General features: G+C 54.5%; 5 protein-coding genes across 5 annotated transcripts; 2 read left to right on the plus strand and 3 right to left on the minus strand.

The window, feature by feature from the left end:
• Positions 1-1432: 1432 nt before the first annotated feature.
• Positions 1433-3494, minus strand: G647_03635 (uncharacterized protein; the record flags this gene model as incomplete). The annotated part of the gene is made up of 3 exons (XM_008727980.1): positions 1433-2635; positions 2691-3157; positions 3212-3494. The coding sequence occupies 3 exons, from the start codon at positions 3492-3494 to the stop codon at positions 1433-1435; spliced, it is 1953 nt and encodes a 650-aa protein (XP_008726202.1).
• A 1019-nt stretch (positions 3495-4513) lies between these two features.
• G647_03636 (uncharacterized protein) lies at positions 4514-6136 on the plus strand (the record flags this gene model as incomplete). The annotated part of the gene is made up of 1 exon (XM_008727981.1): positions 4514-6136. The coding sequence occupies one exon, from the start codon at positions 4514-4516 to the stop codon at positions 6134-6136; it is 1623 nt and encodes a 540-aa protein (XP_008726203.1).
• A 980-nt stretch (positions 6137-7116) lies between these two features.
• G647_03637 (uncharacterized protein) lies at positions 7117-9129 on the minus strand (the record flags this gene model as incomplete). The annotated part of the gene is made up of 1 exon (XM_008727982.1): positions 7117-9129. One exon carries the CDS (start codon positions 9127-9129, stop codon positions 7117-7119), a length of 2013 nt encoding a protein of 670 aa, XP_008726204.1.
• A 1258-nt stretch (positions 9130-10387) lies between these two features.
• Positions 10388-11197, minus strand: G647_03638 (uncharacterized protein; the record flags this gene model as incomplete). The annotated part of the gene is made up of 1 exon (XM_008727983.1): positions 10388-11197. One exon carries the CDS (start codon positions 11195-11197, stop codon positions 10388-10390), a length of 810 nt encoding a protein of 269 aa, XP_008726205.1.
• Positions 11198-12220: 1023 nt separating this feature from the next.
• G647_03639 (uncharacterized protein) lies at positions 12221-14420 on the plus strand (the record flags this gene model as incomplete). The annotated part of the gene is made up of 4 exons (XM_008727984.1): positions 12221-12244; positions 12316-13656; positions 13706-14004; positions 14051-14420. 4 exons carry the CDS (start codon positions 12221-12223, stop codon positions 14418-14420), a joined length of 2034 nt encoding a protein of 677 aa, XP_008726206.1.
• Positions 14421-14673: the final 253 nt, after the last annotated feature.

The following is a 14673-nucleotide window of genomic DNA, read 5'->3' on the forward strand; positions in this document are numbered from 1 at the left end:
TATTCATCAACCGGTACGTCGATTTTTTTCCGCTCGTCAAATCATGAATGCATGCACGCAGGCACGGACGTAAACTAACAGATGCCTTGCCTCCCTCCCTTCCTTCCTACCTTCCGACCTTCTCTCCCAATGGCGGGCGACTCCTGGTCCATCGCGCGCTGAGTCAACGGCGCTACGTACATACACACATAGTGTACGGAGTACCTACCTAGTAAATACCACGGGTGATTAGATGAGGGGCGACGACTCGGACCAAGGTACCTGATACTCTACTTCCACCCAGAACGGCACCTCAATCATACGTCTTAGCAAGCAAGCAAGCAGTAACTACGAGCTCTGAAGGGATCTTGATTTTCTGATCAGTCATCAATCACATCAAGCCCTCGCTAGCAGCGAATGAGTGTGTGCTTGTCCGACGCGAAAACGGCCGAAACAGGAAACCGAGCGGCGTCCATAGTGGGAGTGTAGTAATTATCACATCGACGACGCTACCAGGGCTGGAGAGTACGAGTACTGGGTCTTTGATACCAGCAACCGTTACTGTAGCACTGTACCTAGTCCGGCGGCGCCGCAGCTTTATACGAGTACTCGGAGCTCCGTCGCTGCCAACCGTATACCACTCAAAAGGGTCTGCGCTTCCTCTGGAGCCTGCATGTATGTCCCACAAGTTGATGGTGGCGATGGTGGCGACAGTAGCGACGGTCGTAGTGGAGCCTTGATTTCTGCCCAAAATGGAAATAGATACTCCGTACATGTGGTGGGCACCTCTGTATTCTCTACCAAAAGTCGGAAGATTAAAGACCGGCGCAGGAATCAGCACCAAACTGGCCAGTCCTTAATGTAATCAAAGCCGCCCTCGGCATACATACATACCAGTACTTCGTGCTTATTGATCTGCGGCGTTACGCATTGCAAAAAGCCTTGATTTGATACCTCCTCACCAGCCTTCCCTCCGTAGTCATTCTGCTTCACGTCTCCATGTCAGGCAGGCAGCGGCCATACGCTAGCACGTCTAGATGAAAGTAGCGGAGAACATCGTGGTTGTCATGGATACGAACGCGGGCAAGTCTGGTCTACTAAACGTATGTCTACCTTGGCGAGTCGAGACTGCAACGGTTTTCGTATGAGTCGACAGCCTCTGCTTACTATTCTCAGGAAAATGTCGTTGAGGATTTGGATCAGGTGTCAATACCGGAAAATGAATTCGCCCAAGTCAGATCCCGCGGTTGAACCCCAACCGAATGCATACCGTGAACCCCGAAGCTGGCGTATTCCTGGTCCAAACTGGCTGATGACCCGATGCTGGGACAGCTGGAAGGCCGAGCATGTGGATGTAATATTTCCGAGATCATCTTCCGAACGACAACAGACCGGCCTTATCGCTTCGAGGATGATTCTTCCGGGTATCGACGCGATCGGAAAATCAGGCTCATCACCAGCAACGTTTCTGGCCATCCTCAGGGCGCCACTTGCCAATGCCATCGACCCGAACACCGCCAAGCTTCTCCATCTCGTCGACATCAATGATGCCTCTCCCGTCGAATATCCACTTCGGCTCGTTCATGCTGTAGACTATTCGTGCCCATTCGACTGGTTCGGTCATGACTGGACCCCTGGCTTTCGAACGGCAATCCGGGCAATTCTCCACGCAGTCTGGTTGAGGAGCGAGCATGTAGTTTGCAAAACTCGTCCCAAGGTTGTCATCTTCTTGAGGCTTTGGTGCTGGAGAGGGATAACCTGACGCTAAGTCTCCCGCCGATGTGGTACTGCTGCGGACCCGTTGCAAGGGAGAATTCTTAAACTGGTCGCAATCGGTCATAACGAGGATGGCGTTCGAGTCTATGCAGGCTTCATAAGGGTCGGTGTAGATCCTGACTGTCGCAATGCCACCTGCCTGGCCAGTCGTGCCGTCGGCTGCAGCAGTAATCTCCTGAAGCATTTCCTCCTCGACACAATATGGGTCGAAAATGGCAATCTCGGAAGGTTGCTCCTCGAGTAACGTGCGGATGACGTCCACAGCAGGTGACTCTCGGGCATCGCTCGTGTTCTTCTTGAAGGCAAACCCCATCAAGGTGACCTTCTTGTCACTCAGATTCTCGTCGAAGCGTCTCAATACCTTGCGAGCGAATCGGTTGCGCTGCGTGACGTTGATCGAGTTGACCTGGCTCCAATAGTGAGCCACTTCTTCCAAGCCGAGAGACTCGGCGAGGTATGTGAGACTGGCAATGTCTTTTCTGAAGCAGGAACCACCAAACCCGAGTCCCGCTTTCAGAAACTGCGGTCCTATTCGGGTGTCCAGCCCAATCGACTTGGCGATTTCTTCCACATCTGCACCCGTAGCTTCACAGATCGCGCTGATAGAATTGATGCTGCTGATTCTTTGCGCTAGCATGGCGTTTGCCACCAGCTTAGACAGCTCGGAGGACCAGGCATTGATCTGTAGGATTTGAGATGAGGGTATCCATGCCGTGTATAGGCTAGCAAGCGCATCAGCTGCCAGCTTTCCCGCCGGAGTCCCAGAAGAGCCGATAATGACACGATCTGGTCGCATGAGATTCTTGACTGCCGTGCCCTCGGACAGAAATTCCGGGTTCGATAGGACCTCGAAAGGAACACCAGGCCGTAAAGCATCGAGCTGAGAACGTTGTCAGAGGGCGTGCTCTACCAGGCTCGCGAGAACAGCCACTCACCGTGTTTCGTATCCGCTGGGCTGTGCCACAAGGCACCGTACTCTTCTCCACGATGATTGTACCCGGTTTCGCGAACAGAGCGACGTCCTGGACCGCACCGTCCAAGGCCCTCATGTTGGTCGCCCTGCCCGCACCCACTCCGCTTGTTTTTGTCGGCGTGTTGACGGCCAGAAAGATCATGTCCGCAGTGGAGATGCTAACCTGAGTATCGCACGTGAAGAACAGGTTCGGCCCGCGTCTGGAAACATTGCCAGTCTCTGGCACGGGTCTGTTCGAGTCGGTGCCACGTTCGCACGAGTCCTTGATAATTGCCCCATCTCTTGTCAGTCGCACGATTTTGTCCAGGCCGGGCTCGTGGATGGGAAGGTGTGCGGAGTTCCATCGTTCGATGCGACGCTGATCGCGATCCAGAACCTCGACGCCGACCTTGGGATTATGCAGCGCGATGACTGCCGCAGTCGGACCGCCTAAGAGCTCACAAATCAGTCACTCTGCACTCGCAGGTGTAATGGCCTCCATACCGACATAGCCTGCACCAATCACGCAGATCTTCCTCACATCGCTCGGTACAGGCGCAAAGAGGTCGGCGAAGGAGGGGACAAAGGGACTCTCGGTGCAAGTCAAGCCCGGGTCTAATTTCCGGCGCTTTGGTTCATCAAAGGCGTGAGCAAGACGACTTTCGAACGACTCCTTGGGATGTGATGGACGGAACAGAGGACTGCTGTCGGGGGTCAAAAGACCCGTCGAGTCGTTACATGAGCTGCCGTCAGAAGTGCCCACGAGTGAAGGTACCGCGAACTCCATGGCGGCAGCGGTCGCAAAGAGGCCTGGACGGGCAGGCACAATTCAAAGGCAAGGTAGCAACGAGCGGTGAGAGAAGCGGCTCAAGCCATGTTAACTATTTATTGAGACGAGAACCCACTGTCGGGAGAGGCAGTGAACCCCATGGCCTCGCGACTGCCAGATGACCATTCGAACACGCAGATAAGGAAACAACACCCTGAAGGAGACCACGCCGAGGCCTGCAGGAACCAGGTAATCGAGGGAGACGAACCATGCGGGCGCGCGGTGATTCATGGGTGAAAACGGGCAAATTTCGAGTTGGAATGCTCACATGGTCATACTGAGTGTGTGCTGGTGAGGATCGATAAAGCGACAGTACATGTGCAAACGAGCACGCGCATGGCTTCTGAAGATGTGACTGGCTACGCCCATGGCGCTCGAGATGGCCAAAATCAGAGCAGAAATGATTCTCGCAAGGCGACCGGAGTCAGTCTTGTTCACTGTGTTGAGCGCATCTGCCCACGTGGGAGCTGTCAGCATATTCTACGCGTCCAAATCCCCAGACGCGATATCTGTCATAGTTGCCACCATCGGCCTAAAACTTTGTCCCTGGCACGATCGTCATGCGCGCGAGCTCGGCGATATATGGTGGGGGTGGGTGATGGCCGGAGATCAAGGCCATAAAGAGAGGGCTCTGGTGACATTCCGCACGGCGAGGGAAGACAATCTCGACACGGTGGAAATTACGCAAGGCAGAGACAAGAGATTCGGTCGAGGTGGGGACAAGAGGATTTTGCGTGCCTTTTCGCTGTTGTTGTCGACGCAGCCGCTCAAAAGACAGAGAAGCAACACGTGAAGAGAAGGTGAACAAGTGCGCGTGGCTAATAAGAGGCTCCGTTTTCCCCAACAATTCAGCGAGTCCCCCCGAAGCGTTGGCGACGATAAGATAAGGCGAAGCGCAGACGGAGCCGGAATATCTTTCTTCCGTCAGAAAGGGCAAGCGGGATCGGATTATCTTTAATCCTCCCCCAGCAAGAGCAATGGGTGTCGAGGAAGACGAAGCTCGAGGTGAACTCGACTCTCGCACCACTGCAACACCACCGCCTCTGGGCTCGCAGCTGCAATCCTCCTCTCACACACTTACCCCCAGGAAGCGAGATGGCTTCCCTGCATTTCTCAAGGGGAAGCGTGTCCTGTTGGCCACTGAGTCCCTCGGTCCCGTGAACGGTGTAAGTCGCACCACTTTGATGCTGATTGAGCACCTGAGAAAGAATGGCGTCCAACTCGCCATCGTGGCCCCTCACTCTAGGCAGTCGAGACTGAAGCCCGCCACGGGAGCCGGCCTGACAGAGTTTCGGTTGCCTGGTTACGAGCTCCCTTACAACCCTGACTTGACCGTGGTCTACCCGTTCCAGCTCGATGAGGTCTACAAGCACACTTTCAAACCCGATATTGTATACTTGGCCAGCCCGGCTTCCACTGGCTTCCAGATGCTGTTCCAGATCCGGCAGTTGCAAGACCCACCTGTGGTTCTCCTCAACTTCCAGACCGATCTGTCGGCTTACAGTGAGATTCTCTTCCCCGGCCCTGTCGCCCGGTTTTCCGTCTGGCTGCTGGGAGTTGTTCAGGGCTTCTTGTTCAACCATTGCTCCGTGCACACAATCTTTTACCCCTCGTCCGGCGTCCGTCGGTATCTTGAGAAGGCAGGCGCTCCCAGCAACAAGATGGTCAAGCTGGGTCGAGGAGTCGACACAAGTTTATTCGATCCGTCCCGCCGGGATGATGGATACCGCAAAGAACTGGCGCCGAATGGAGAGATGATACTAGTATGTGTCTGTCGACTGGCACCGGAGAAAGGCTTTGAATTCTTGGCGCAGGTTGCCATGCGACTAGCCAGAGATGGATTTCCGTTCAAATTGCTCATTGTGGGAGGGAATATGAGCGCCGAGGTTGAGGACGAAGTGCACCACCTGTTTGATGATGTGAAGGAGCACGTTGTCTTCACGGGTTTCCGCACCGGGGTCGATCTAGCCCGAGCATACGCTACCGGTGACGTCTTCCTTCACTGCTCCATCACGGAGACTTTTGGCCTGGTGGTTCTGGAAGCGATGGCCAGTGGCCTTCCGGTGATCGCGCGTGATGAGGGAGGGCCTTCCGATATCATCCTACATGGAGAGACGGGGTATCTGGTCCCTCCGCACGACCTTGAGCAGTATATCGCTCTCATCAAGGGCCTCCGGTCCGACAAGGACCTGCACTCGGATATGGCGGTCGCCGCCCGCCGATACACATGCGACGTCACCTGGGAGAAGATCAACCAAAGGGTAGCCTGGAAAATGACCGACGGACTGCGACAACACCTGCAACGCAAGCAGTGGAGAAGACCTATCCGCAACTTCATTGTTGCAAGATACCAGGGTGTCCGGGACGGCCTTGTCATTCCAGCGATCGTCCAGATCAGACTATACCTAGCCGCCATGGTCGTGTACATCATCTGGTTCATGACAGCCTTCGTTCTGCTCTGCTACGGACACAGGGTCTTTTCGAGAGCAGCTCAACTTCTGCGAAACCCGCCGCTCGTCCTCCAGCGGTTACAGTATCGCGCCCTGCCGGCTCTAAAGCATGGCATCAAAGAGACTCTGAAGGGTTTGACCTCGGGTTGACCTGCCTCACGAAATGATTTATGATGTTTTCCAGTCCTTTGAATTCACTACTTGCAGCAAGGCGTTAGAGCATGAATAATAGGATGGCACCATGACTGTGAGAGAGGAGATGTATGGCTTCATGCAGGAGCCCACCCGTAACCCGACCCACACGTGCGATTCACCTGTGCCGGCCCCCTCTCTATATCATCACTACCTGATCAAATTCCCGTAGATCTGCAAGCCATATAGCCGTCAGATATCCAATTAGTTTTGATTCGAAATGCACAACGTCGACCCGTCAAACGTGTGGTCCAGACTAGCTGAATATGCTTTTGGGAGACGTAAATCGAGCCGCCGCGCTCGCACAGCACAGCCGTCATCTTCACAAAACCCGGGCAGAATCCTGCTTGTTTGACCCAGCACAGTTAGCGGGAAAGGGTCTTTCCCACGTCCATCATCTCAGAAAAGCACTGACATCCATCGTTGTAATGTTGACATGACGCAAGACTTCATCACGCATACATCCCTGCACAGCCCCAGGGGTCTGGACTGACCATACCATCTCCCTTCACTTCGAGGAGGGCATGAAGCTCAAGGATGGAGGTGGGATATTTTGAATTTTGCCAGAAGTTGACGACGAGCCAACATATCGGATGCGACTCGAGGGTACCCTTAATCATCGACCCATGTATGGCGAAAGGAGCGCTGGGAAGTGGTTTGCGGTACATAGGGCATCCTACCACACGTGGTCGAATGTCGGCCTCTGACCCCATGTCACTCGTATACAAGCGAGCGTACATCGATTAAGGGAGAGTGCGTGAATGCAATCTCTGGCAAGGATCGCAACCGCCACCAAATTCGCACAGAGCAGCATCATGCCCAGTGTGAAGGGCTGACATGCCTGTATAGTGGAGTGGACACACTTAAGTGACTTGTCAGGTAGCTGGAGCAGCATAATTACCCCTTCCTGCGAACTTAACGCCCACTCCAAGACACTCTCAACTGATGGGCGACACTGGCGTGCTCACGCTCCGCGGGCTCGGCGTCGTCGTGGCCGTACCCGTACGCTGGGAGGTACTGCCCGGAGTGGAAGGGGCACCTCCGGCACTGGCCCACCGCGACCGCAACGGACACAGTCCCATGGCCTGGGACATTTCAATCACACTGCGCGGCGCCCCGGCAATGTGCTGCTGCACAAGCGCTCTTATCGCCTCGGAGTTCATATCAAAGCCAGCGGGCGACTCGACGGAGAGCTGGTTGAGGATCCGGTCCGGCGTCGTGAGGCCGGCTTGCGCGTCGTCCCCGCCGTCGTTCACATCGTTGTAGTCCAAGTCGGCATCCGTGTAGGTCACCTGCTGGCGACGCTGGCGGAGGAGAAACTCCCGCCTGTTCATCGCGCGCTGCCACACTCGGCGCCAGTGCGCGCCGATCTCGTCGGTGAAGAAGTACGTGCGCAGGATCTTGTCCAGCCGCGCCCAGCTTCGGGCCTGCGGGTACAGCTCCAGGCAGTGGTCCATGACCAAATGCGAGTCCGGCATGGGGACGACGCGGAGGGCCAATGTGCCTGCCACGGCCATGCTCGCCCAGATGAAACAGCTCTGTTCCTGCAGGGACGTGGGTTTCGTGTGGGTGGGCAGCGTGGTGATGAATTTGCGCAGGATCGGGTCGTAGAACAGATTTATCGGGCCGAGGTCACGCAGCTGGAAGAGGAAGGACAGCAGGCCCGACGTGAGGTGGTACTCGATGGGGGTGTTGGTCGTGAGGGACATGCGCTGCAGGGACGAGAGGATCGTCTGGATCATGAGGTGTTTGCGCTGTTCGTCCAACTGGGACGATTCCGCGGGGAGAGGGAGGTCTTGCTCCCCCGAGAAGGAGGGAGACGGTGTCCAGGTGTCGATGGGCAGGTTGTTGTACGCAACGGGTTCGGTCGCGAGCAGGGCGGTGGCCGCCGAGATGGACGCCAGCAGCTTGATCATCTGGATGGAAATTTGGGACGTCAGGCACAGTTCCGAGAGGCCCGAGGGGAGGCGCGACAGGATGATGCACACGTCTGGCGAGAAGGGGGTTTCTGGGTACGAGAGCGGCTGGTCGAGTTGGAGTTCTTGGAACGTTTCGCTGAGGTAGGCGACCGAGTCGCGCGGCGCCTCTGGTGGTTGTCCCGTCACGAACGATCCCAGCGCCTTGTAGACTGTGAGACCGAGTTTGACAAACTTGAGCCATTCCGACTCTGTGCCTGGTTGTTCGTCGTCCTCGAGTGGGCCACGCAGCTCCAGCATCCTCTCCAGCCCTTTGCAATGCATCAGGACGCCTCGTTGGTTGCCGCAGAGATATTCGAGGGTCATAAGCATCGTGACGGTCAGTAAGGCTGCGTTATCGGTAGCCTGGTTGGTCTTCAGCTTGGCATTCAACCGGGCGATGGTGCTGCCGCGGTGTTGCACAAAGGCATAGTCTTCCCATATCGGTCGACCGAGCGATATGAGGATAGACGCCCGACAGACCGAGATGATTGACTCAAAAAGAATGGCATGTTTCAGAGCGTATGGCAGGAGGAGGGACAGATGAGGATTGACAGCGCCCGAGGACACCCACTTGTCAGTGTTGGTCCCCTTGCAGATCGTGATGAAGTAGTCCATGGTATCCTGGACCGTTTCGGTCGTTTTGATGGGCAAGGCTAGGAAAGGATTCATGCGAGTACCATTGAATGGCAAAGGCTCGACTGGCGAGAGACACATCAAGACTTTGGACTGCCGTGCTGCTTTCGACTCGTCGTCCTTCTGTCCCCCACGGTGATTGATGCGCTCCTCTTGGTGTGCATCTTGCGACGATGATGGAGGCTTCCATTGTACGAAAGGATCTGGGTTCGGAGTGGGCGACTTCTTGCTGGGGTCGTACTTCTTCCATCGGATCTTCTTGTACCCATTGATAGCCCGGCGGCCTGGCTCTTGGGTCTTGTTCGCTGCCGACGAGGGGAAGATTGTGTGAAGTGGTCGCGGACACTCCACGGCTGTCATGTTGAATCATGCAAACTGGCGACAAGAGGCTGCATCAACACACCACTCTGTTCGATAGCTGGGGCTGGCAAGACTTGATCAGTCAGAAGGCAGCTTGTTTTGACAGTCGTAAGCGGCGTCTCAAGAGAGTTGCCCGCAGTCATGCCTAGCAATGTCTGCGCCCGGTGGCCGTCCCGGTCAGGCCTCCTGATTGATCCGTTCTCGAGGGACACCCACTACGCCCACCACTATTACATACGCAACCAAAGGTACGGAGGAGACTGGCTATCGGTGGCTTGCCGTTCGCTGACTAATGGTTACATTCCCGGCGTTCCCCCCCTAGCAGACCACGGAAGTGACGATTCCTACCGACTGGGCCAATGACTTTCACGTCCCCGGGAAGATCATAATTCCAAGACTCCAGTATACGAACTGTGGATGGTTGAGCAGTAGGCAGACCATTGTCTGTCTTGGGATACCGTGATAAGACTGCCGATGCAGTTAGATGACTCTATGTCAGTTGACAGCCGAAGGTATCTCCTCGGCTGCAGCGTTGTGCTTTTGTCCACCAATCTACCGGACGCCCACCGGTTTCTTGCTGCCTTCTGAGAATACCACGCGGGGCGAGCTCCATCGACGTCACTGCGGGTGCGCAACTTCAAACTACGCTGAAATCGTAGCGGTGCATATCTGATTGAGCTAAGTGAAGGTCTCCTGGGGCACACTTCAAAGGTCCACTCCTAGATATGCCGGGAAGCCTTCAGCGAGCAAGACCTAAACCACCTGTCGTGACTGATATGCCGCGACGGCTACCGATCGCAAAGGAGCCGTTCACGTTGATGTGTTAGCCACCGCACGTGCTACATTGTGGACAGCCTCGGGATCAAATCGTCGTCGAGTGAGATATTTCTCGGACCATCGAGTGCTGACATTGACCGAACACGGACACTGGCGAGCAGTTTTGAAGGCACGAAGGCTACCGATCCTAGCTTGGTACACGGGTTAGAAAGCTGATGGAGAATACTTGGAAAGGATGCGGGATAAGAAAAGGGCTTTCAGAAGGAACAATTGGTATAATAAATGTTATTTCCGCATAGTCGTTCGACATTGGGCAAATCGTTTATCGTCTTATGCACCGGTACATGGGTTGACTTCGGGAACAGGACCAACATACCTTTGAAGACAGGAAAGATGCCCATGCTGGTGTCGCAGAAAGCCAGAGCCTGGTGGGACAACTTGGAGAGGTTTAGGGGCTTTCTCAAACATTGAAGTCACATATTCATGTGGGTATTGCCGAAGAGTCTGACGGTTGTAGCGGGTCCCCGGGTTCTGCAGGAGAATTCGCATGTCGGCTCTCTTCTTCGAGTCGACGCTGGTCTGGCATCACTTCTGCATGTGCCGCTGTATCGCGTGAGGTGTTTTTTCTAGGAACAGGCCTGCTCGAGGAATCCTGATGGTAAGAAAAACTGCGTGGCAAACTCTGAGTGGAGAACACCGGAGGAGGAATGGCTTCTGTGTCTGTCGCGGCTGAAGCTAAAGCCCGAGGCATTGACCACTGCTTGAGTTGTGGGTAGTCTCGAGGGAGGATCTTCGTACGCACTTCCTGGAGGAACATGGAGCCCTTGGAAGAGTAGACGAAGTCGGGTACGGTCCGCCAAACATGTGTTGAGTGTATGTGACCGACAATTTCAAGTTGGCGATGTTGAGAATTGTCACTCAACGACCGAAGCAGGTATTTGACATCTTTTCTGGCCGAAAATCCTGAAGCATGCTCACTGAATTCTTCGTTTAAGGCTCGCTTCCTCCTCTTTCCCGTCCGTTTTGGGACAGTCACCCTGAGCAAGAGATTGTTGGTTTTCTTGTTGTAAGACACCACCTCACGACTGGTAGGGTCGTCTGGCTGAAACCTCAGGCCCAGTGGCTTGACATTGTCGGGTCCAAGCGTTCCCGCAATCTCACTGTCACCACCGAGCATACGAATGGCCTTGTCAACGTTTTGGACGATGCAGGGATGTTCAACAGCTACAGTGGGGACATCGGGAATAGAGAACAGAGGAGCACCTTTCCTGGTCTCGAAAGAACCGGACATGTCGCCACGCGTGCCCAGTAGCTCTATGTGGACGATTGCTCCACGAGAAGAGCTGGCATTAGTCACTCCCGACTCACTTCGTCATACCACGTCTGTTCCTGCGACCATTCAAAATCGGAGCAAGGAGACCAGGGTCCCAGCCCAAACGGCGGAGTGGAAGGAATGCTGAGTGTTCGGAGCGCAAGTCTTCGAGTTCTACCCCGTGAGATGCGGCGAAAGCGAATATCTTATGTGATGTTTTACTTCCGAGGTGAGTGTTGAGGTGAGAGGGTGAGCCTGGAAAGCCCAAAGAAACTCGTGGTGGCCTTGGCACCATCAGCCCCTTCCGGCAACTATTGCGAGCGCGGTCCAATGAACAAGTTAGGGGCTGTTAGTGCCCACAACATCATGATTGGTGGTGCCTTAAGGCAACTGAGCCGGCTGAAGACTGACACCGAGAGAGTGACTAGAGTGCATCCCCGCCTGCGCATCCTGTTGACTTGCGCTTGACTGAACGATCCATCAAGCTGCGCTTCAATTCCAGCGGCGCACTCGACGACCTGGACACTCCTCCACTACTCCATATTCTTCAATGGACGTTCCGCTACTTGACTCAATTCAACACCTCAACTCTTCCCGATTGCTGTGATCTTCTTAGCCATTTCTTGTACCCTCTTTTCCTCAGCCTGACCCGTGGACCACGGTCACTCGACACGCCGGACCCTCGACACGGAGGAGACTGCGGAGCTAATCATCACCACTCCCCACCGCAGCCAAGCAGCCTATTGTCATTCAATTCACCGGGCCAGCATCTCCTCGACCATGGACAATTGACAGGCCCGCCCTTCACCCAATCGCTGCTCTCTCGAACGTCCAACCCCATTGAACGTGATCGACTTGCATCCTGCGAGCCTTACTCGAATGAAGAGGACCTAACCGACTCCGCAACCTCGTTGGCATCGACCACACGGCGCATCAATCACCGCGAGTATTCTGTCAAGCAGTGCTGCATGAGAACTTCACGACTGTAAGGAGATTGGCAAGATGAAGGGCTTCCGGCAAAGAGTGGTATGTGTTTCACCCGTCTCTGGTGTTTCATCCCCACGTGTTTCCGATGCTTCGACTCACTGATGTTGTAGCATGAGCAGTTGTCGAGGGCGAAAGATAGCGGCAAGTCCTCTAAGAAGAAAGACGCAAATAGTTCCGGCACCGCATCCCCCCTGTCATCGTCGACCACTCTGCCTGGCAGCGACTCCAGATCGCCCAATAGCTCCAACACCGCGACCCCGACATCTTCCTCCACAAACCTCAATGACCTACGTAACAAGAACGCGACCCATGAGCCTCCCGCCAGCAATCATGGCACCAACCAGCACCACCCTGGCGCTGCCGCAGCCTCCGGCTCGCTGGGCTCACACTTCATGTCACAAGGTCCTGGGCATGGGCCTGGCGGACCTGGAACTCCCGGCGGTCGTCATCACATCGCTCCAGCTGTTATTATAAGCCCGAGCGCTCCTCACGTCCCCGGACCAGGCGCCACTGAAACCATGCCAGGCGACCTTGCTCCCCCAAAAGCCGGCCAGAAATCCCTCCTCTTCGATCGGCTACAATCTACACCCAAGGATGTGCCAGAAGGCGTCCGGACTCCTAAGAGACAACATTCGTCACGATTCGATGTGTCAGATCAAAGAGCTCGGGATCTGGAGAAACTGCCTGGTTTCCATGAGGTCCCACCGAATCGGAGACAAGAGCTGTTTATGCAGAAGATCGATCAGTGCAACATCATCTTTGATTTCAACGATCAGACGGCCGACATGAAGTCGAAAGAGATCAAGAGGCTGGCCCTCCATGAATTGCTTGACTATGTCGCCAATAACAGATCGGTCATCACCGAACCCATGTATCCGAAAGTCGTGGAAATGTTCAGCAAGAATCTCTTTCGGCCGGTGCCTCCACCGGTCAATCCGCAGGGTGAGGCATTTGATCCCGAGGAGGACGAGCCAGTTCTTGAAGTGGCCTGGCCTCACATTCAGGTGGTCTATGAGTTCTTTTTGCGCTTCATCGAAAGTCAAGACTTCAATACCAACATCGCCAAAGCCTACATTGATCACCATTTCGTTCTTCAATTACTGGAATTGTTCGACTCAGAAGACCCCCGAGAGAGAGATTTCCTCAAAACAACCCTCCACCGCATCTACGGCAAGTTTCTCAACCTTCGTTCGTACATTCGGAGATCCATCAACAATGTCTTTTTCCAGTTCACTTACGAGACGGAGAGGTTCAATGGCATTGCAGAATTGCTGGAAATCCTCGGCTCCATAATCAACGGATTTGCTCTGCCTCTCAAAGAAGAGCACAAGCTTTTCTTGACCAGAGTGCTCATTCCGCTTCACAAGGTCAAGAGTCTGAGCATGTATCATCCTCAATTGGCGTACTGCATCGTCCAGTTCCTGGAGAAGGACGCAGGTTTGACAGAAGAGGTACGCCGTGACTCCATCTGGTGAAACTTCAAAACTGACGACATGCTAGGTTGTCCTAGGTTTGCTGCGATACTGGCCCAAAACCAACAGCACCAAGGAAGTCATGTTCCTGAATGAAGTCGAAGACATTTTCGAAGTCATGGACCCGCAAGAGTTTGCCAAGGTTCAGGAGCCACTCTTCAATCAGCTTGCCAAATCTGTTGCTAGCCCCCATTTCCAAGTCGCTGAGCGAGCACTGTATTTCTGGAACAACGAATACTTTTGCAATCTGGTCAGCGACAACGTGGAGACTATCCTTCCGATCATGTTCGCGCCCTTGTATGAGAACTCGAAAGGTCACTGGAATCGGTACGTATCATTGCAGAGACAACCCATTCTTGGCTGACCAATCCAGCACAATTCACGGAATGGTTTACAATGCAATGAAGCTGTTCATGGAGATCAACCCTCAACTCTTCGATGAGTGTTCGCACGACTACAATGAATTGCAGAATACTGCTGGACAGCGAGAGAAGGCGCGTGAGGCCAAGTGGGCGAGACTCACCGAACAAGCGGACCGCATGAAAAAGGGACTGGCAAAGCCACCGTCGACTTCCAGCATTAAGGAAGTCCCCGAGACGGATCCAGAACAAGACAACCAAGAGAGGCTCGATGCGCTCAAGTTGCATGACGAGTCGACGTCGGCGAAACCGTCTTCAGTAAGTCTGCGAGCTCCTCTGATCGTCACCGCCCTGCCATTCCCTCTTCTCCTCCACATTGACTAAGACATTCTCTTATTGCTATAGTGACGTGATGGCTGTTTCTGACATGGCTTTTCGAAACTCCAGAGGCGACGTGCCGATTCACAAGGACAGACAACAGCACGTCGGTCGCACACTGGCTCTGAGAACAAGTCGAGGAGGCATCGCACCCATTCTGGGGGCTCAATTGACCTCCGCCGACACGTGCAGATGCCTAATATTCAACGACAAGGTAGTGGAGCCTCGCACCAGTAATGTGAGCCGGATGAGCCGGGTT

This window comes from Cladophialophora carrionii, assembly GCF_000365165.1.
Source record: "Cladophialophora carrionii CBS 160.54 unplaced genomic scaffold supercont1.3, whole genome shotgun sequence".
NCBI lineage: Eukaryota > Fungi > Ascomycota > Eurotiomycetes > Chaetothyriales > Herpotrichiellaceae > Cladophialophora > Cladophialophora carrionii.